Genomic DNA, 20496 nt, shown 5'->3' on the forward strand with positions numbered 1-20496 from the left:
GGTTGTTATGTAAATTAGGGAGTGGGGTGTCACAATTTGGCAAAATTCAGAACAGCTTACAGCTTTTTTTGTGGAAATAGGCAGTTTATAAAATATCTACTTTGTTGCTTAGTTTTACACATGATCTGAAGGCCAATTTATTCTTAAAAAAATACACATTAAGAAAAATGTTTTCCACATGTTTCATAACAGAAAGCTTAGTTGCTTCTTTCACAGACATCCAATGACAAGACTAAAATAAAGCGCCAGTCTCAGTAGAACCCAAAGACAAATGAATGGTAATGATATTTCTCAGGATGTGCCGTTAATGGCCGCCATGCGTTGTTGCCGTTGCACGAGGTCGGCAGCCGAGATAATGGGCCGAGTGCGATGCGCTACGCTTACTTGGAGAGCTGAAAAGTGGGTCAGCCGGCCCTCTGAGAGTCCGCCTGTACTGTTCACCGATGTGGAACTAAGTTTTCCTGCATCGGGAACTGCCAGCAAGGCTGCTTACTCTCCCAAATGCTGGCTGGTTTATCCAAAACATTTCATCTTGGTTTTCATGTTGGGTGAATCACTCACCATTTTTGCCAGTTGTCAATACAAGCTAAAAGGATAACATGTTGTACTTGCTCTCTGGAGTGCCTGCCCATTCTTCAAGTGTGACATTTAAGAGGCACTCCAACATATTTTGAGAACTGAAAATTTCTCTGTGAGTGAGCAATTATGTGAATTTGTAAACTGCCAATGCCAGGAAGTAAGCAAAGCTGCAGTGGTTATAATAACAACATTAACTTGTGAAATATAGCACTTGCATCCATTTAGCCCAGCAATGTAGAGCAAAATGAGGACTGGCACGATGAATGAAATTGATGAGCCGCTAAAATGAGCCAATTACACAAATATAAATTTGACAAAAGCATGTCAGGGACTCGGAACTCTTTTAAAATGAGTGTGTGTGGGTAACGTCTCTTTTAACGGAGTGTCGACATTCTTTGGTGAATAATTGACGAGAGTTAAATTTGATTTGTTAAAATAGCATAATATGGAATCTATATATGGGACAAAAAATAAGACATAATATATATGATAAGAGAAATTTGTCCTACAGTAGCAAAAAGGAATGCAAAAGCTACGCTTGACCCTCCAGAAGGATTAGTGCCAGTCTTTTTTATATTTTATTTTTTAATGCAAGCTGTGCCCCCCCGCAACCTTTCATTTTAGTGGCCATTTTGGATGTTTATGTAGACTTTAAGACAGGAGATAAGGAGTCTAATTGAAGTTGACTTTTTCCAAATCCCTCTCTCCCAGACTTCATTCATTTACCTCCTCCCTTATCTTTCCATTGCAATCTTCTTAATTCTGTCTCTGTTTGCTTTAGGGAATATTTGATTGGCAGGTTATAGCCCACAGTTGCGCTGACAAAGAGGAAAATGCACCTTAACTGGAAGAGGTGTTGAAAGTCATTTTGCAGAATGGAATGCATGAGTGCAGGACATAAATTTAAGATAATTAAAAAGCCATTAAATGCTCTCTCCGGGTAACCTGATGCAAAGGGTTTAATTGAAAAATCATTCAATATTACTAACTACAAACATCTTTGTCTTGAGGAACTTTTATCTTATATGCAATGTTACATAAGAGGTAGTCAAGCAATGTATGCGGATTCGGAATCAGTTTGAAAAATTCATCTACAAAAGGTTCACTTGCACAACTGATTAAAAAATATAGTAATAGGTTGTTGGCCAGTGCAATGGAAGAAGAAGAAAATGAAAGGTGATTGCAACCTTATTTCCTGTCACAGATAGTATCTCACTTTTTACTTGACTTGCCGCACTCTTTGCCCCACTCTCAGATGAAATACAATGACGATGCGGCCTGGAGGGTTCTCAGCAGCTGGAGGGAAAATACACAAGATGCAAACAATGATGTAAACACGCTAATGCTAACACACACATTTATCTGCAAGCAATGGTGGAAAAATGTTAGACTATGTGCAAAAATAGTTTGCATTTAATGTCTCCATCGGTCACGTTTTTTTACACTTAAATGCATCGGTTTTGTTTTAAGGGTTTAAGTGACTCACATGATGGGGAAATAAATGTCACCTTGTCACCGGAGCAGAGGTGAGTGACGTTTTTTGCATGCGCCTTTATTGTAGTTCTCCAGGGATTCTGACATGTGACGTCAGAACAAACCGTCTGTCTTGACTGTCACCTTTCACTTGTGTGGACAATATCCTCTCACAGTCTTTTAAATTAACAGATTTATTTATATTTTGAACGTCATCTACATGTTTAAAAGCGTGTCTGTTGAGCTCACCATTGCACGCGAATTGCAAGATTAAAAAACTAATGGGAGTGGCACGTTTCTTCTGTTTTTTAATCTCGGTTGCTTCAAGGGAATCTTTGGGAATGACCACACTGCCTCTTTGTGGTTGGAATATAAATGACAACAATGTCCAGCAGTCACAAATTTAGGTACAGCTACACTTCCATGAGGTCCAATAAAATAACGGTATCATAATTCTCCTTGAATTGGATTTTGACATAAATGTTGGATTTGGCAAATTTCTAATTTATTGTTACTATTTTGCCATCTTTGTCCATCATCTTCAAGCGCATCACTCCAACAGAAAAACACAAAGCCTTATTTCCTCTCACAGACAGAAAGAATATATATAGTAAACGATTAAGAAAGGCATCCTTAGCTCAAACAGATCATTTTTCTTTAATAATGTGTTTTTGTTCAAAGTCCTATTAAATTCTCACGAGAAGAGGTTCGATTACAGAAAGCCTTTGTGAGGTAAGGGGTGCACAAATTCACAAATGAAATGTACTTGGGAAACATGTGTAGATCTAATATTTCCCTTGGGTTAATTGTGGCGTTATTCTCTGAACATCCAATAATTATTTACAGTTGACATGAATGTGCGTCGGTGTGTGTTCTGTGTAGAAATATTGCAATAAACTCAATCATGAAATAATACAGTACCATATGGAACTGACAAAGTTCATGACATGGTTTGAACACATTCATTTTTTCCCCACTTGCGTTGCTGCGATTATGTACAGTAATTAAAAAAAAGTCAATTGTATTGTATTGGGATGTACTTATTATATTGTACATGGTCAGGTTTTGAGGTACCAACTGTGCATTGAGTACACACAATTATACATGCAAACATAAAAAACACACTTTCGTTCCATTGTTGGTAACCAGCTAAGCAAAAGAAAAACAAAACCAAAGACATGAAAAAAGCTTGCCCAAATTGTGAATAAGAGGCCATGCAAAGTGAAAAAAAGAATAACCTCGACCATGGCAAAAAAAAGTGAATGTACAAATATTTATGGCCTGCAGGGGGTACCAAATTGCCAAATCTATATTACGGGTATTGTACCATTTATCAAAATATATATTTTTTTTATCTAGCACAAAATGTAGTCATTTTCCATAATACTGAAATAAAGCATCCTGAGACTGAAGTTGAGTCAGCGTATTTGCACAAATTGCTCAGAAATTCGCGTTTGGGAAAAAAAATACAGTACAAAGTACAAAATGCAGTCACTATTACTAATTTTCTTCTTTAGCGGAGATACCGACATATTGTCATGCCAATTTCCATAATAGCTGTGATAAACTATGACGTCTCATACAACAAAAACATAACACAAATGTTTTACTGTATGGCATCATCAATAACATTTCTTCAAGCTGGTTGTAGATGAATTTGCCCATGTGCAAGGAGTAAAAAAAAAAAAAAATCACATTCTTCAGTTTTGTTTTCTTTTAAATGCAGCATTAGAAACAGCACAATGCATCAACATAATGCAACATGTCAATTATGGACATTTGGAAAAATGTAACAATACACAAATGGGTTGAGACTTGGGATGGGCCATTTGACTCTATTTTGACAATGGTGGAAAATTCCTAGTATGGGAGAATCCTTCCCCAAAAGCACTAACACGGTAACATGGTCCATGCTATGATCAGTTGTTTGAATTTGCGGTAGTTTGGCATGTGAGAAGAATAACACTGGAAAAGGTTCTAGCTACAATGATGCCATAAAAGCACAACGAAGACCTGAACTGGAAAAAAAATGAGGTAGTGTGGTTGATAAGGAGTCGGAATGCACCAGTTCATTTTTTTTTTTTTACTTCATTACTTTTACAACTCAAATTTTTGTTAGGCCATCAAAAACTTAAGTGTGTTGAATTTTACTATTGAGTCCCCCCAAATGATCCCTGAAGAATGTGGATGCTTTTTTTTTCATTGTGACCTATTTACCCGCAGATGGCAGCAACATCTCATGATAAAACCAAGCTCCACAATGTTTACATGCTTCTCAAAATCAGATATTAAAAATTGAAAAAATACAGAGTAGGTATTTGGGCCACAATGAAAAGAAGAACAAAAACTATCAGCTGATGTTAAAATGACAAAATGTCAAATTCATGTGAGGAAAATTCTGACAAGTCAACTAGAACATGTCAGTATCAAGTTGTAAATCATATGATGTAATTTCACTAGAATGACACATTCTCATATTCCGATTTGTCATTTGTCGCAAGATGACTCCTCCCCCCCTACAAAAAAACATAACTGTCCCCATAATACTTCTATGTAACAAATTAATACTTGTTCAAATTAAAATAATGACCACAAGATTGAGTAATTTCATAAAACAAATGTAATTCCCTTGATAGCGGGTTTAGGTTTGTGTGCAGTTAAGATTACAACTATTCTCATTCAACATTTTTTACTTTAATTTAAAATTCCAATTATTCTCACAAAAGGATGGCTTCATTTCAACTTTCGTATTATAAATCTGAATTTATTGTTGTTTTGGTACTTGATTCTGGTTCAAACTTTTGGCAACATGGCAATACTTTCTGTTGTAATATTTCGACTTTATTGTTGTTAACTTTTCTATTTCCCTACGCTGCGTGGCCGTAACACTTCTTTGTAAATAAAACAAAACAAAACATAGCAAACACAAAAAACAAATAAATCTTGACTAAAGTCTGTACGGGTGTGGGGATCAAGATGTCATGGACACTCCATTTTTACTGGTTTGCATTTGAGCCACTAAGAACTAAAATGGGCAAACTCCATTTATGTCATTTTGAAGTTGAAGTGAAGAAATAAAATTTTCCCTTAGAGGAAAACCCATATTTTCCAGAAGAATGCTTGTCAAATCATCAGGAGTGGGGAAAAATTTGAGTCGCCAGCGGGGTTATCACACGCAGCTCATTTCTTATTTACTTAACAAGAAACATTTACTTAACAACTTAACATGAAAATAAAGCCCATCGAACTCAGAAAGAAAAATAGAACGAGCCCAATCTCGCTCTCAATGGCTCATTTGCAGTCAAGTGTTGTGCATTGAGGATACGGCAATACGAAACGCCACACTTCAAAACGTGTGTGGTTTGAATCGCTGAGATACGACGGCACACATTCCAGTTGTATGTGACCCTGAGACAGCATGAGGCCAGAGAGAGACACGGGTGGTTGACATTCTGAAAATTGGTTTTGGATCTTCAGTGAGACCCACTGGACCGGCGCCTACCCTTTTGGTTCCCGTCATCGAGAGGTCCGCACTGAATTTATTTTTTTTGCTTCCGCAGCTCAGAGGAATGTATGGTTACAACGCATACCCCGACAACAAGCACTCTACCTCTAAAAATAGACTATCATGTATTTACATATGTATGAAAGTGTGGCTTCAAAATACAAAAGAAATTCTGACAATGAGGCTCGTAGTCACAATCGTCCCTGTTAAGAATGTCTCCGTTTGGCGTGCGGAGACTACGGGCACAAGTAACCGTGTGCTACTGAGGTAGGGTGGACCAGGCCTGAAGTGACGAAAGGAACCGGGGTGAGACTAGAAGACTTGGTCTTTGCTTGTGCTGAAGGGCAGCATCGAACGTCCCCGTTTTCCCCAGATTTGGGCAAGGGCCGTGGCAACTTCGGCGAGTGGAAGCCGTTGGTCAGTGCCGAGTCACACTTCGGGCCGGCGAGAACCGCCTCAGGTTCCTCGGCTGCCGGACTTATCGGACTTTGGTGGCTCGACCCCGACTGTTTACCGGGAAGGTTCTCTTCGGTCTGTTCTAACGAAGGGCCCCGGGTGGCTTTGCAGTCCTTGACCCGCTGGCAGTCCGCCTTGACCTTCTCGCCGGGCGGGTCGGAGATCTCCGAGTGGACGATGACCTCGGCCTCCACCTGATTATTGGACGGGGATGCGCTCAGACAATCCTACAAGGACGGAACTTCTCATCAAATTGTTGCGGCAGCACAAATTGACCCATCACCAAATATCACTGGTCATCTTTTTGATGGTCTGGGCGGTTGACGGATGATTACATTACGTGAGATGTTCATTTACCGCATTGTTTGTCACACCGGGTTCCCCAGCGATGAATCCCGGTGAGTCTTCTGTGACGGTATCTCTGTATCGGGTGATTCTATTGGCCCAGTTGTGACTGATGGAGCCGTTCCAAGCAGCCTGTAAATGGCGATGATGATGGGATGCGCCACAATCAATACATGAAACATAAACGGGGGCGCTCACCATCAGGCTCTGCTCCTCGGGGGCTTCTGCCGACGACTCTTGGCCGGTGGAAGGCATTAGCGTCTCCAGCTCGTGGCAATCGCCGCACTCTGGTGCGCGGCTGGGACTTGGGTAGCCCCCTCTCCTGTATTGGGGGGTCACAGCTGTGGAGTCCAGGCCACCAGATCCCCCACTATGTAAGGCACACATAAAAATGACTCCCACTCTTACTGTCTTGACTTTGTGTATTGCTTGGGGTAGGATATTTGGGTGAGTAGCATTACTTGGTCTTTGTGTTGCGGAAACTGAAACACATGCAGAGAAGGATGCATATGAGTCCCAGACACACTCCAACGATGATGCCTGTCACTGCATGGATGTCCAGCTCTAGTGAAAAAAAAATAGTGTCAGAGATGTACACACATATTGCATTTTATATTCCATAAAGATTTATCTATACTTTTTTCTGCAAGACCAGATTGTAAATATGTTGTTGAATGCTCATCTTACAATTACAAAACACCCCAAACAATCTATCCATTTACTTAATTTGTGACTTCATAGTGACAAAGAACCTCTCAATTGAAAGGTACTCAAGTCATTATGCAATGCTTTCATCTAGAACAATTTTTATCTAACCAATTTTCACATCTGTCCGTTAATGTTTGAGGTATTATTGCCAATTTTTCAACAATCCACCAAGAGGCAGCAGATACACAGGGCAATTATTTACTGTATTTTCTTCCCAGAAAAATACACTTTGCTGTCCAAATTTGTCAATTTTGGGGCAAAATAGCTCCTGTTTAGCAAAGAGAACAAAATAAAGCAAAAGTGAATGCCACTTCTTTATGTAAGACAAGGCTAAAATTGAATAGCAGTCCATTCAAATCTCTTCATTGATATTCATTTATGCCATCTTATCTTTTTGGCAGCAGAGTCGAAAGGAAACAGATGGACACACACACACACACGCCATCTATGTCATTCCCATTCATTGTGCATCATGGCCTGCACAGTAGACCATGGCGACAACATAAGCATAATACTGAGACTTCATATTAAACAGGACATATTATGGAACATTGACTTTTTTATGGCTTGTTTATAAATAGCTATGTGTCTACTCTGAAGTACCTGCCCACCTATCATGCATGACATTGAATGTGTGTTTTTGCGTTTGCTGTGTGCACCACCTACACACAGTCCCCAAGAGCTACTGCTAATGACTGTCATGGAGATATTTTAAGGCACATGAGAAATATCTAAAACTGAGGAAAAGATCTTTCTGCTTTAAAGGAATGCAGATGGGTTATGAATAGCACATACCGTATTGGTCAGGAGGTGTGTGAGTGTCCTTTACAAGAGAATAAGGGCCGGCTCCAACCTCTGTGGATGCTCCCAACTTGAAAAAATAATGGGTGCCACTGGATAACCCCTGCACCACAATACTGGTGATGCTGCCTGTATGGTAGAGAAAATAGAGACAAATGTTTTGGAGTGTGTAATAAGTACAATAATGTTAGTATCTGCTTCTTATTTTATTTTTAGGGAGGTGCAAAAAAATCATGAATGGTCATCTCTTGTGATGGAGATCTTGAAGTGTTTACTTCCTTACCATCCTGAGAAAGGTTCTTCCACATATGCTCAGGTTGGCTCAGGTTGCTGCTGAACAGGATCCTGTAGCCTGTGATGACACCGTTTGGCTCCAGCGGAGGCCGCCAGCTCACCAGCACTGAGGATGAGTCGATGGTGCTCAGGTGCAGCTCCTGCGGCGGCGAGGAAGGCCCTGATGGAACCAGAACAGGAGGGAGTGAGCTGTGGGTGCAGCAGTCGGTAATTAAAAGCCACAAATAAGGTTCTCAGCTGGGGTACGTGTGTGTGTTTTGTCTTAGCGGGGGTTTGGAAATGCTATGCGACAACCATCTGCGTCCTCATATTGTAGCCACCTGGGTACAGCCCGAAGAGTGGGAGGCAAGGGAAGCTAGTTTGGCAGTGGTCATTTCATTTGAACACACAATCTCATATTACCTGCCGAGCCAAACTTTGATTGACAGCCATCCAATACATTAGCGTCTCACTTTCAGACTTTCAGACAATTTCAGACATTAGAAACCATCCATCCATCTGTCCGTCCTTCCCACCCTCCCTATTCATCACGCAATTCCATTCAAATATACAGTTGACCCCCGGTTCTTCGGACGTCACTTTCCCGGACTTTCAATTGTCCAGACAACGTCCGGGGTTCGGACGATTGTCCAATGCAGCCGTGCCTGTCCAAAAAAAGACAACTTTGGCAGGTGGCTCTCGCGACAGACGACGTTTCTTGTGAGACAATATAGGCTGTTTACTGTCCCTAGACACCTAGATATGACTCCATCCACCTGTTCATATCCCACCTCAAAACCCACCTGTTTAGGCAAGCACATGTCTAAATTTATCGCTCTGCCACAGATGTTCTTTGCTTTTAGACTCTCTCTTTTTTTTTAATTGTGCTTGCTATTTTATGTGTGTACGGCGACCTTGATTGCCTTGAAAGGCACCTTGTAAATAAAATGTATTATTATTATTATTATGATTATTAGATGGCAGGATATTATAAACAAAAGTATTATAAAATAGCACCAGAATGTTCAACAAAGATTCTTTATTCACCCAGTGTATTTGCTGGAGAAGACACTTCGGGACACAATCTGTCTTCTAATGCAACCAACATTGCATTTCTACGCACAATTAGCTTCAAACATAAACAGCTTCCAATAGTATTAAAAAACAAATTAAATAATTTGTTGCATTTGTTGGACAAAATTATCCAAAATACAGTATTTTTATTTCGCTTTTAAACATCTTAAGAACAGGAAACACTCTATTGGTCAATATCCGAGAGTTCACTTGGTGGCGTAAAATTATTAAGAAAATAATGTAAAATTAGAAAAACCTACAAGGCACAATATATTTATACTTTTTAATATGGTATAATGAAACCAGCAACTCTAACCCTTAGCAATCAACATTCCATAGGACGAGGGGATAAGAAAGTTGCTACGGAAGCCGACAGGCATGAAAGAAGCAGTTGTTCAATTCTTCAACACACCGCATCGTGACAAAGTAAGTAATTTTGGCATATTTTTCATCCAGTATTTTATTTGACGATTTTATTTAAGTTCATCGTGTTCGTTTTGTTCATATAGTTCATTTTTTATCATTAATTAGTAGTGAATACTAGGTTGGTTCTCTGGTGCTGGGCAGATGTGCGTAATCAGTCTGTCTCCATTTCAAATAGCGTTAAACGCATGAGGTAAGAGCGATGTGTAATAAGTTAACTACTATAAACACTCGAAATAATATGGAGAATGTAATAATAAGCTATTGTAGTACTATTATTGGTCGTATTGTAGTAATTGTATTCGTAAGCGCTTAGTTTAGCGCTAATTTAACATTCCGGGATAACATGAGGTAGCTTTAGCTTGTGCTGCGCAGGTGTGTGTAATCAAATGCCGGTTGACGCCATTTCAAATAGCGTTAAAACGCATGAGGTAAGAACGATGTGTAATAAGTTAACTACTACCAACACTCGTAATAATATGGAGAAGTTAATAGTAAACTATTGTAGTACTATTATTGGTCGTATTGTTGTAATTGTACTCGTAAACGCTTAGCTTAGCGCTAATTTAGCATTCGCGGCAACATGAGGTAGCTTTAGCTTGTATCTTAGCCTACCATACTTCACGATTTTTTTTTCTAAACCGCTTTACAAAAGTATGGAAATGGTGTGTACTGTTAGAACTGTTTATAGACTTGCCCCTAAATATGGATAAATTTAAAAGTATGTCTCGTGAAAAATGTGTTTATCTCGTCTATTTGAAAATATGATGTGCAATGTTGCTTCGTTTTCAATTTCTTGATATTCATACAGTAATTTTAGTGTCTTTGACTGCCCAAAAGTCTTGATAACCAGCTGGAATATTTATATTGCCATATTGTGGCCGATTTTGAGGGTTTTAGAAAAGGAATATTATTCCCAATTTCACATTATTATGTTGTTGTATCCTTCTGCTTTAATGCTATAGCTCATGTTTTAATTACGGAAATATACTTGAATAAAATCCTTTCTTTTTTACTTCCTTCATCAAATTGTGCATCGGGAAAAAATGTAGTTGTGAAAACATTCTCGAATGTTAGTTAAGGGACCTTTAGGTACATTTAGGCCTTATGACTGAGCTTGTGCTAACATAAAAAGCTAACAAACCTAGATCAATGTTGCAGTCGTTATAACGCCAATATAACACCAATATTTGAACACAAACTTTGCAGCAACACTTGTAGGCAGAACATATAACAATACTTACGGGCATATGTATACTAAAAGCTGATTAAAGCTTAGTGGCTCAACTATTTGTATTATACTGAAGCATGAAATCTTGATATACAAACAGTTTTTCTGTAATTCTTTACATTTTTTTCAATTATGCTATTACTGTAGGTTTTTATAAAGTAAAAAATTAACAATATTAACTATTTTTCTTTTTTCATTGTTTTTTTAGGGGGCTGCCTTTGCCTTCATTCCAATGCTGTACTGTAAGTTCCGCGTGTGTTCATTTGGAGTTCAGAAAATTACCTCAGTCATTATGATCTGAATACTTGAGAACAGCAAACAAGTAAGTCATTATCACTCATTTACAAAAGTCACACTTTACGACAAGTATTTTAGCATCTCCCGGATGTTTAAGGTTTGTTTACACTCTACCAAGAAACCCATGCAAACTATTCATCAAATGAGCACTCTGCGTTGTATTCATAAGCCTTTAAATTGCCTTGCTTGAAAAGTGAAATTGTCTGTGTAACGCGATCAATTTATAGTATCTCACAAAAGCGAGTACACACCTCTTATTTCTACACCCCTCTTATTTTCGCAATGTTTTAATTATATCTTGTCATTGGACAACACTGAAGAAATGACACTTTGATACAATGTTAAGTAGTCACTGTAGAGCTTGGATAGCAAAGTAAATTAAACTCAAAATACATCGATAAATGTGTTAAATGCTGGCAACAAAAGTGAGTACACCCCAACTGAAAATATCAAAATTGGACCCAAATGTCAATATTTTGTGTGGCCGCCATTATTTTCTAACATCGCCGTAACCCTTTAAGGCATGGAGTTCACAAGAACTTCACAGGTCGCCGCTGGAATCCCCTTCCATGATGACATCACGGAGTTGGTGGATGTTGGAGACCTTGCGTTCCTCCACCTTCCGTTTGAGGATGCCGACACAGATTTTCAATAGGGTTTAGGTCTGCAGACATGCTTGGCCAGTCCACCAGCTCTATGATTTCATCATGGAAGAGGATTCCAGTGGCGACCTGTGAAGCTCTGGTGAACTCCATGCCTAAGAGGGTTACGGCGGTGCTGGAAAATAATGTAGTCACACAAATATTGACATTTGGGTCTAATTTTGACATTTTCAGTTGGGGTGTACTCACTTTTGTTGCCAGCATTTTACACATTCATTGATGTATTTTGAGTTAGGTTATTCCATAGACCTTATATAGATGCCAAAACTAAATCCATCAAATATGAAATATTGAACCCTAAACCAGCTGTTATTTGTATGAGCAATGTAGAAATATTGTATTGCTTCGTTCGACAATTTCCGCAAGGAGGCAGGAACGTGCATAAATTGTGCGCCACTGTAAAAACAAGAAGAAGAAGAAGAAGAAGTGCGCAGAGCAAGTAAAGTTGTCTTCGAAGTTCGGGGCAATTCGACACCTCTTGCTTCTAAAAGACAAATTTATAAAAAGGCACTAAGGAAGGCTGATATGAGGTGAGTCTTCAAGGTTTTTCAGTAATAGTTTTGTCCTGCAAAGTTTGTCCATTTCATTGTCAAAGGATTTCAAGTTTGGATTTAAGTTGTAGCTTGCCTGCTAACTCGTACTTGGTTCTTACTACGTGACTCGTTGCTTTGGTTTTAATAGTTTGGAAGAGAGAAGCTTCTGACACAAACTTTAATGGGTTCTAAACGTTAATAGTCGCTAAAGTGAATTTGTTACAAATTCTACAAAATCTGATTCATGTCAGTTGTATGTAATGTTTTTTTTAAATAAAATGTCAAGTGAATACAATCTTTTTGACAGTTTATACCTGTATGAGTAGACTACATTTATTACGGTTATGTCGTATGCATTTACAATTCAAATGTGAATTCAAAACTAATGTTGATAATGGCATTGTTTTTGCAGATGTCAACAGCTTGCTTTAAAAAATTACTGTGGCGATTATAAAACAAAATCAAACAGTAAGTATAGATCACAAATTTGAGATTTTTGAGTTCAAAACTAATGTTGATAATAGCATTCTTTTGCAGATGTCAGCAGCTTACTTTCAAAAATCACTATGGCAATTATAAGACAAAATCAAACAGTAAGTATAGATCACAAATTTGAGATTTTTTGATGGCATGGCAAAGATGTAATTTCCCTTTTTACCCATGTTGTGATTTGTGCCTCCAGATTTAGCTCAAGGATTGGCATGTGGAAAGGTAGGTTTTTATCTTCTGATGTCATTAAAAGGCGCACGTAACTTAGTTTTACGCTTAACAGGGCTTGGAACTCTAAGGCAAATCACTTGGGCCTTATGACTGTCTGAGCTTGTGCTAGCATACAATGCTAAGAAACCTTGATCAATGTTGCAGTCGTTATAACACCAATATTTGAACACAAAGTTTGCAGCAACAGTTGAAGGCAGAAAATATAACAATACTCACGAGCATATATGAGGTTTACTAAAAAACGATTGAAGATTAGTGGCTCAACTTGTATTATGCTGAAGCACGAAATTCTGATGTTCAAACTGTTTTTCAGTAATTCTTTACATTTTTTACAATTGTACTATTATTGTAGGTTTTTATGAAGTAAAAATCAAACACAATTAACTATTTCTTTTGTCATTGTTTTTTAGGGAGCTGCGCAAATTTCATTTGTCTTCATTTCAATGGTGTACTGTAAGTTCCACGTGTGTTCATCTGGAGTTCAGAAAATTATGTCAGCCATTATGATCTGAATACTTGAGGAGAACAGCAAACAAGTAAGTCATTATCACTCATTTACAAAGGTCACACTTTACGACAAGTATGTTAGCATTTTAGCACAGAGCTCCTTAACAGCTGAGCGCAATTGAGCCTGATTGAGAGCACACACACACCAGTGTTCATACCAGCAAACTACACACTCCGTTTGTCCAGTGAGCAGCACAGCAGCAGCAGTAGTAGCAAACAACACAATCCTTTCGTTCAGTGAGTAACAGCAGTAGTAGTGAACAGCACTGAGCTCCATGGAGAAAGGAAACATTCATCGGGAGAGGAGACCAAACGGACTACCGGTTTTTCACCTTGATTGTTTCCCGAACAAAAAACTTGAAAACCCAAACAAAGAGTGGAGTCATAGTGTGGTCAAATCCTTCCTTTTCAAGTGTGAAAACTCATGAAGTTATAATACATTTGCCAATAATAATGATGATGTAAAATGCTAATAATTTAATTTAATAATGAAAACCATGTTCAAAAATAAGGGTGTCCATTTGTGCACTTGGCACCAGGACACCCTAAGTCGCAGTTCGATGATCTATTTTGTAGTCGTGTCATCGGATTTGCGGCCGCATGTTTTGGTTACTTTGGTGAAGAGAGTAGTGGAACTGTCCGGGGACCAGAAAGTGTGGTCCAACTCCTCGGGGGACGAGTCCTGAGTATTGTTTGTTCCTATGCACCGAACAGCAGCTCAGAGTACCCACCCTTTTGGGGGTCTTTGGAGGAAGTGCTGGAGAGAGCTCCATCTGGTGACTCCGTCAGTCCACTGGGTGACTCTCAATGCTCACGTGGGCAATGACAGTGAGACCTGGAAGGGCGTGATTGGGAGTAACGGTGTCCTCAATTTGAACACGAGTGGTGTTCTATTGTTGGACTTCTGTGCTCGGCACAGATTGCCAATAATGAACACCATGTTCAAACATAAGGGTGTCTATGTGTGCACTTGGAACCAGGACACCCTGGGCCGCAGTTCGATGATTGACGTTGTAGTCTTGTGTTCGGATTGGCGGCCGCATGTTTTGGTCACTCGGTTCACGTGAACATAGTGGCGAAGCTGTCAACTGATCACCACTTGGTGGTAGGTTTGCTCCGATGGTGGGAAATGCCGGTCCGACCTGGAAAACCCAAACGCACTGTGAGGGTCTGCTGGAAGCATCTGGCAAAATCCGGTCAGGAAGAGCTTCAACTCCCACCTCCAGCAGAACCTTTTTCCACGTTCTGGATGCAGCAGGGGACATTGAGTCCGAGTGGACCATGTTCTGTGCCTCTATTGTTGAGGCGGCTGACTGGAGCTGTGGCGGTGAGGTGGTTGGTGGTCGTCGCAATCCCCAAACTTGCTGGTGGACACCGGCGGTAAGGGATGCTGACAGGCTGAAGGAGTTCTGTTGGGATGTATTGACCCATGGGACTCCGGAGGCAGCCGACAGGTACCTGATGACCAAGCGGAACGCAGCTTTGCCGGTTGCTGAGGCAAAAACCCGGGTGTGGGAGCAGTTTGGCGAGGCCATTGAGAATGACTTCCGGACGGCTTCGAGGAAATTCTCGTCCATCTGGCGTATCAGGAGGGGGAAGAAGCGCATCATAAACACTGTTAACAGTGAAGATGGCTTGCTGCTGACCTCAACTAGGGACGTCGTGAGTCGGGGAGAATATTTTGAAGATCTCAATTCCACTGACACGCCATTCCATTGTGGAAGCAAGGCCTGAAGACTCTGAGGTGGACTCTCCAATCACTGGGGTCGAAGTCACTGAGGCTGTTAAAAAGAACTCCTCAGGGGCAAGGGTCAGTGGTGGATGAGATCCGCCTGGAGGTCTTAAAGGATCTGGATGTTGTGGGGCTGTCCTGTTTGACACACCCCTGCAACATCGCGTGGCCATCGGGGTAGGTGCCTCTGAATTGACTGACTGGGGTGGTGGTTCCCCTCTTTAAGAAGGGGGACCAGGGTATGTGTTCCAACTGCAGAGGAATCACACTCATCAGCCTCCCTGGTAAGGTCTATTTAGGGGTGCTGGAGAGGAGGGTCTGCCGGGAGGTCGGACTTTGGATTGAGGACGAGCAGTGTGGCTTTCGTCCTGGCCGTGGAACAGTGGACCACCTCTATACCCTTGGCAGGATTCTCAAGGGGGCATGGGAGTTCGCTCAACCAGTCCGCATGTTTTTTGTGGACTTGGAGAAAGTGCTCGACCGTGTCCCTCGGGATGTTCTGGGGAGGGTACTTCAGGAGTACAGGGTCCTGAACCAACTGATAAGGGTGGTTTGGTCCCTGTATTAATGAGAAGGTAGCCTCCCTCCGCCTTCAGGTCGGGGGGCGAGTCCTGAGTGTTGTTTGTGCCTATGCATCGTACAGCAGCTCAGAGTACCCACCCTTTTTGAGGTCTTTGGAGGAAGTGCTGGAGAGAGCTCTATCTGGTGGCTCCGTCAGTCTACTGGGCGACTCTCAATGCCCACGTGGGCAATGACAGTGAGACTTGGAAGGGCGTGATTGGGAGTAACGATGCCCACGATTTGAACCCGAGCGGTGTTCTATTGTTGGACTTCTGTGCTCGACACAGATTGTCAATTAGGAACACCATGTTCGAACATAAGGGTGTCTATGTGTGCACTTGGCACCAGGACACCCTAGGCCGCAGTTCGATCATCGACTTTGTAATGGGCTGATCGGATTGGCGGCCGCATGTTTTGGTCACTCGGGTGAAAATAGTGGCGGAGCTGTCAACTGATCACCACTTGGTGGTAGGTTTGCTCCGACGGTGGGAAATGTCGGTCCGACCTGGAAGACCCAAACGCACTGTGAGGGTCTGCTGGAAGCATCTGGCAAAATCCCCTGTCGGGAAGAGCTTCAACTCCCACCTCCGGCAGAACCTTTTTCCACGTTCTAGATGTGGCGGTGGACATTGAGTCCGAGTGGACCATGTTATGTGCCTCTATTGTTGAGGCGGCTGACTGGAGCTGTGGCCGTGAGGTGGTCGGTGGTCGTCGCAATCCCCAAACTTGCTGGTGGACACCGGCGGTAAGGGTTGCTGTCAAGCTGAAGCGTTCTGTTGGGATGTATTGACCCATGGGACTCCGGAGGCAGCCGACAGGTACCTGATGGCCAAGCGGAACGCAGCTTTGCCGGTTGTCGAGGCAAAAACCCGGGTGTGGGAGCAGTTTGGCGAGGCCATTGAGAATGACTCCCGGACGGCTTCGAGGAAATTCTGGTCCATCTGGCGTATCAGGAGGGGGAAGAAGCGCACCGTCAACACTGTTAACAGTGAAGATGGCGTGCTGCTGACCTCAACTAGGGACGTCGTGTGTAGGGGAGAATATTTTGAAAACCTCAATTCCACCGACACGCCATTCCACTGTGGAAGCAAGGCCTGAAGATTCTGAGGTGGACTCTCCAATCACTGGGGTCGAAGTCACTGAGGCTGTTAAAAAGAACTCCTCGGGGCAAGGCCCCAGTGGTGGATGAGATCCGCCTGGAGGTCTTAGAGGATCTGGATGTTGTGGGGCTGTCCTGTTTGACACACCCCTGCAACATCGCGTGGCCATCGGGGTAGGTGCCTCTGAATTGACTGACTGGGGTGGTGGTTCCCCTCTTTAAGAAGGGGGACCAGGGTATGTGTTCCAACTGCAGAGGAATCACACTCATCAGCCTCCCTGGTAAGGTCTATTTAGGGGTGCTGGAGAGGAGGGTCTGCCGGGAGGTCGGACTTTGGATTGAGGACGAGCAGTGTGGCTTTCGTCCTGGCCGTGGAACAGTGGACCACCTCTATACCCTTGGCAGGATTCTCAAGGGGGCATGGGAGTTCGCTCAACCAGTCCGCATGTTTTTTGTAGACTTGGAGAAAGTGCTCGACCGTGTCCCTCGGGATGTTCTGGGGAGGGTACTTCAGGAGTACAGTGTCCTGAACCAACTGATAAGGGTGGTTTGGTCCCTGTATTAATGAGAAGGTAGCCTCCCTCCGCCTTCAGGTCGGGGGGCGAGTCCTGAGTGTTGTTTGTGCCTATGCATCGTACAGCAGCTCAGAGTACCCACCCTTTTTGAGGTCTTTGGAGGAAGTGCTGGAGAGAGCTCTATCTGGTGGCTCCGTCAGTCTACTGGGCGACTCTCAATGCCCACGTGGGCAATGACAATGAGACTTGGAAGGGCGTGATTGGGAGTAACGATGCCCACGATTTGAACCCGAGCGGTGTTCTATTGTTGGACTTCTGTGCTCGACACAGATTGTCAATTAGGAACACCATGTTCGAACATAAGGGTGTCTATGTGTGCACTTGGCACCAGGACACCCTAGGCCGCAGTTCGATCACCGACTTTGTAATGGGCTGATCGGATTGGCGGCCGCATGTTTTGGTCACTCGGGTGAAAATAGTGGCGGAGCTGTCAACTGATCACCACTTGGTGGTAGGTTTGCTCCGACGGTGGGAAATGTCGGTCCGACCTGGAAGACCCAAACGCACTGTGAGGGTCTGCTGGAAGCATCTGGCAAAATCCCCTGTCGGGAAGAGCTTCAACTCCCACCTCCGGCAGAACCTTTTTCCACGTTCTAGATGTGGCGGTGGACATTGAGTCCGAGTGGACCATGTTATGTGCCTCTATTGTTGAGGCGGCTGACTGGAGCTGTGGCCGTGAGGTGGTCGGTGGTCGTCGCAATCCCCAAACTTGCTGGTGGACACCGGCGGTAAGGGTTGCTGTCAAGCTGAAGCGTTCTGTTGGGATGTATTGACCCATGGGACTCCGGAGGCAGCCGACAGGTACCTGATGGCCAAGCGGAACGCAGCTTTGCCGGTTGTCGAGGCAAAAACCCGGGTGTGGGAGCAGTTTGGCGAGGCCATTGAGAATGACTCCCGGACGGCTTCGAGGAAATTCTGGTCCATCTGGCGTATCAGGAGGGGGAAGAAGCGCACCGTCAACACTGTTAACAGTGAAGATGGCGTGCTGCTGACCTCAACTAGGGACGTCGTGTGTCGGGGAGAATATTTTGAAGACCTCAATTCCACCGACACGCCATTCCACTGTGGAAGCAAGGCCTGAAGACTCTGAGGTGGACTCTCCAATCACTGGGGTCAAAGTCACTGAGGCTGTTAAAAAGAACTCCTCGGGGCAAGGCCCCAGTGGTGGATGAGATCCGCCTGGAGGTCTTAGAGGATCTGGATGTTGTGGGGCTGTCCTGTTTGACACACCCCTGCAACATCGCGTGGCCATCGGGGTAGGTGCCTCTGAATTGACTGACTGGGGTGGTGGTTCCCCTCTTTAAGAAGGGGGACCAGGGTATGTGTTCCAACTGCAGAGGAATCACACTCATCAGCCTCCCTGGTAAGGTCTATTTAGGGGTGCTGGAGAGGAGGGTCTGCCGGGAGGTCGGACTTTGGATTGAGGACGAGCAGTGTGGCTTTCGTCCTGGCCGTGGAACAGTGGACCACCTCTATACCCTTGGCAGGATTCTCAAGGGGGCATGGGAGTTCGCTCAACCAGTCCGCATGTTTTTTGTGGACTTGGAGAAAGTGCTCGACCGTGTCCCTCGGGATGTTCTGGGGAGGGTACTTCAGGAGTACAGGGTCCTGAACCAACTGATAAGGGTGGTTTGGTCCCTGTATTAATGAGAAGGTAGCCTCCCTCCGCCTTCAGGTCGGGGGGCGAGTCCTGAGTGTTGTTTGTGCCTATGCATCGTACAGCAGCTCAGAGTACCCACCCTTTTTGAGGTTTGTGGAGGAAGTGCTGGAGAGAGCTCTATCTGGTGGCTCCGTCAGTCTACTGGGCGACTCTCAATGCCCACGTGGGCAATGACAGTGAGACTTGGAAGGGCGTGATTGGGAGTAACGATGCCCACGATTTGAACCCGAGCGGTGTTCTATTGTTGGACTTCTGTGCTCGACACAGATTGTCAATTAGGAACACCATGTTCGAACATAAGGGTGTCTATGTGTGCACTTGGCACCAGGACACCCTAGGCCGCAGTTCGATCATCGACTTTGTAATGGGCTGATCGGATTGGCGGCCGCATGTTTTGGTCACTCGGGTGAAAATAGTGGCGGAGCTGTCAACTGATCACCACTTGGTGGTAGGTTTGCTCCGACGGTGGGAAATGTCGGTCCGACATGGAAGACCCAAACGCACTGTGAGGGTCTGCTGGAAGCATCTGGCAAAATCCCCTGTCGGGAAGAGCTTCAACTCCCACCTCCGGCAGAACCTTTTTCCACGTTCTAGATGTGGCGGTGGACATTGAGTCCGAGTGGACCATGTTATGTGCCTCTATTGTTGAGGCGGCTGACTGGAGCTGTGGCCGTGAGGTGGTCGGTGGTCGTCGCAATCCCCAAACTTGCTGGTGGACACCGGCGGTAAGGGTTGCTGTCAAGCTGAAGCGTTCTGTTGGGATGTATTGACCCATGGGACTCCGGAGGCAGCCGACAGGTACCTGATGGCCAAGCGGAACGCAGCTTTGCCGGTTGTCGAGGCAAAAACCCGGGTGTGGGAGCAGTTTGGCGAGGCCATTGAGAATGACTCCCGGACGGCTTCGAGGAAATTCTGGTCCATCTGGCGTATCAGGAGGGGGAAGAAGCGCACCGTCAACACTGTTAACAGTGAAGATGGCGTGCTGCTGACCTCAACTAGGGATGTCGTGTGTCGGGGAGAATATTTTGAAGACCTCAATTCCACCGACACGCCATTCCACTGTGGAAGCAAGGCCTGAAGACTCTGAGGTGGACTCTCCAATCACTGGGGTCGAAGTCACTGAGGCTGTTACAAAGAACTCCTCGGGGCAAGGCCCCAGTGGTGGATGAGATCCGCCTGGAGGTCTTAGAGGATCTGGATGTTGTGGGGCTGTCCTGTTTGACACACCCCTGCAACATCGCGTGGCCATCGGGGTAGGTGCCTCTGAATTGACTGACTGGGG

General features: G+C 43.6%; 1 protein-coding gene and 2 long non-coding RNA genes across 5 annotated transcripts in view; 1 reads left to right on the forward strand and 2 right to left on the reverse strand.

Moving 5' to 3' along the window:
• LOC148400853 (uncharacterized) overlaps positions 1 to 2564 on the reverse strand; it is a 164126-nt gene extending 161562 nt beyond the window's left edge. The window contains exons 1-2 of the long non-coding RNA XR_015857593.1: positions 2066 to 2564; positions 1796 to 1875 (exon numbers count right to left, since the gene is read on the reverse strand). This is a non-coding gene — a long non-coding RNA (uncharacterized LOC148400853). The remainder of the gene's footprint in view (positions 1 to 1795; positions 1876 to 2065) is intronic.
• A 2090-nt stretch (positions 2565 to 4654) lies between these two features.
• The window catches only part of igdcc4 (immunoglobulin superfamily, DCC subclass, member 4), a 58572-nt gene continuing 42730 nt past the window's right edge, over positions 4655 to 20496 (reverse strand). For 2 of the 3 annotated variants that reach the window (XM_088371504.1, XM_088371505.1), the window contains exons 15-20: positions 8151 to 8321; positions 7862 to 7996; positions 6820 to 6922; positions 6557 to 6728; positions 6371 to 6490; positions 4655 to 6240 (exon numbers count right to left, since the gene is read on the reverse strand). In XM_088371504.1, coding sequence (XP_088227630.1) covers positions 5794 to 6240; positions 6371 to 6490; positions 6557 to 6728; positions 6820 to 6922; positions 7862 to 7996; positions 8151 to 8321 — 1148 coding nt within the window. In that variant the 3' untranslated portion in view covers positions 4655 to 5793. The remainder of the gene's footprint in view (positions 6241 to 6370; positions 6491 to 6556; positions 6729 to 6819; positions 6923 to 7861; positions 7997 to 8150; positions 8322 to 20496) is intronic. The other variant, XM_088371506.1, reaches the window with a different exon arrangement.
• On the forward strand, positions 12007 to 19686 carry LOC148400856 (uncharacterized). The gene is made up of 4 exons (XR_015857594.1): positions 12007 to 12828; positions 12898 to 12953; positions 13043 to 13071; positions 13491 to 19686. It is a non-coding gene; the product is annotated as an uncharacterized LOC148400856 (long non-coding RNA).

The sequence above is a fragment of the Syngnathus floridae genome, chromosome 3 (genome assembly GCF_059516105.1).
Source record: "Syngnathus floridae isolate MCC-2025c chromosome 3, RoL_Sflo_1.0, whole genome shotgun sequence".
NCBI lineage: Eukaryota > Metazoa > Chordata > Actinopteri > Syngnathiformes > Syngnathidae > Syngnathus > Syngnathus floridae.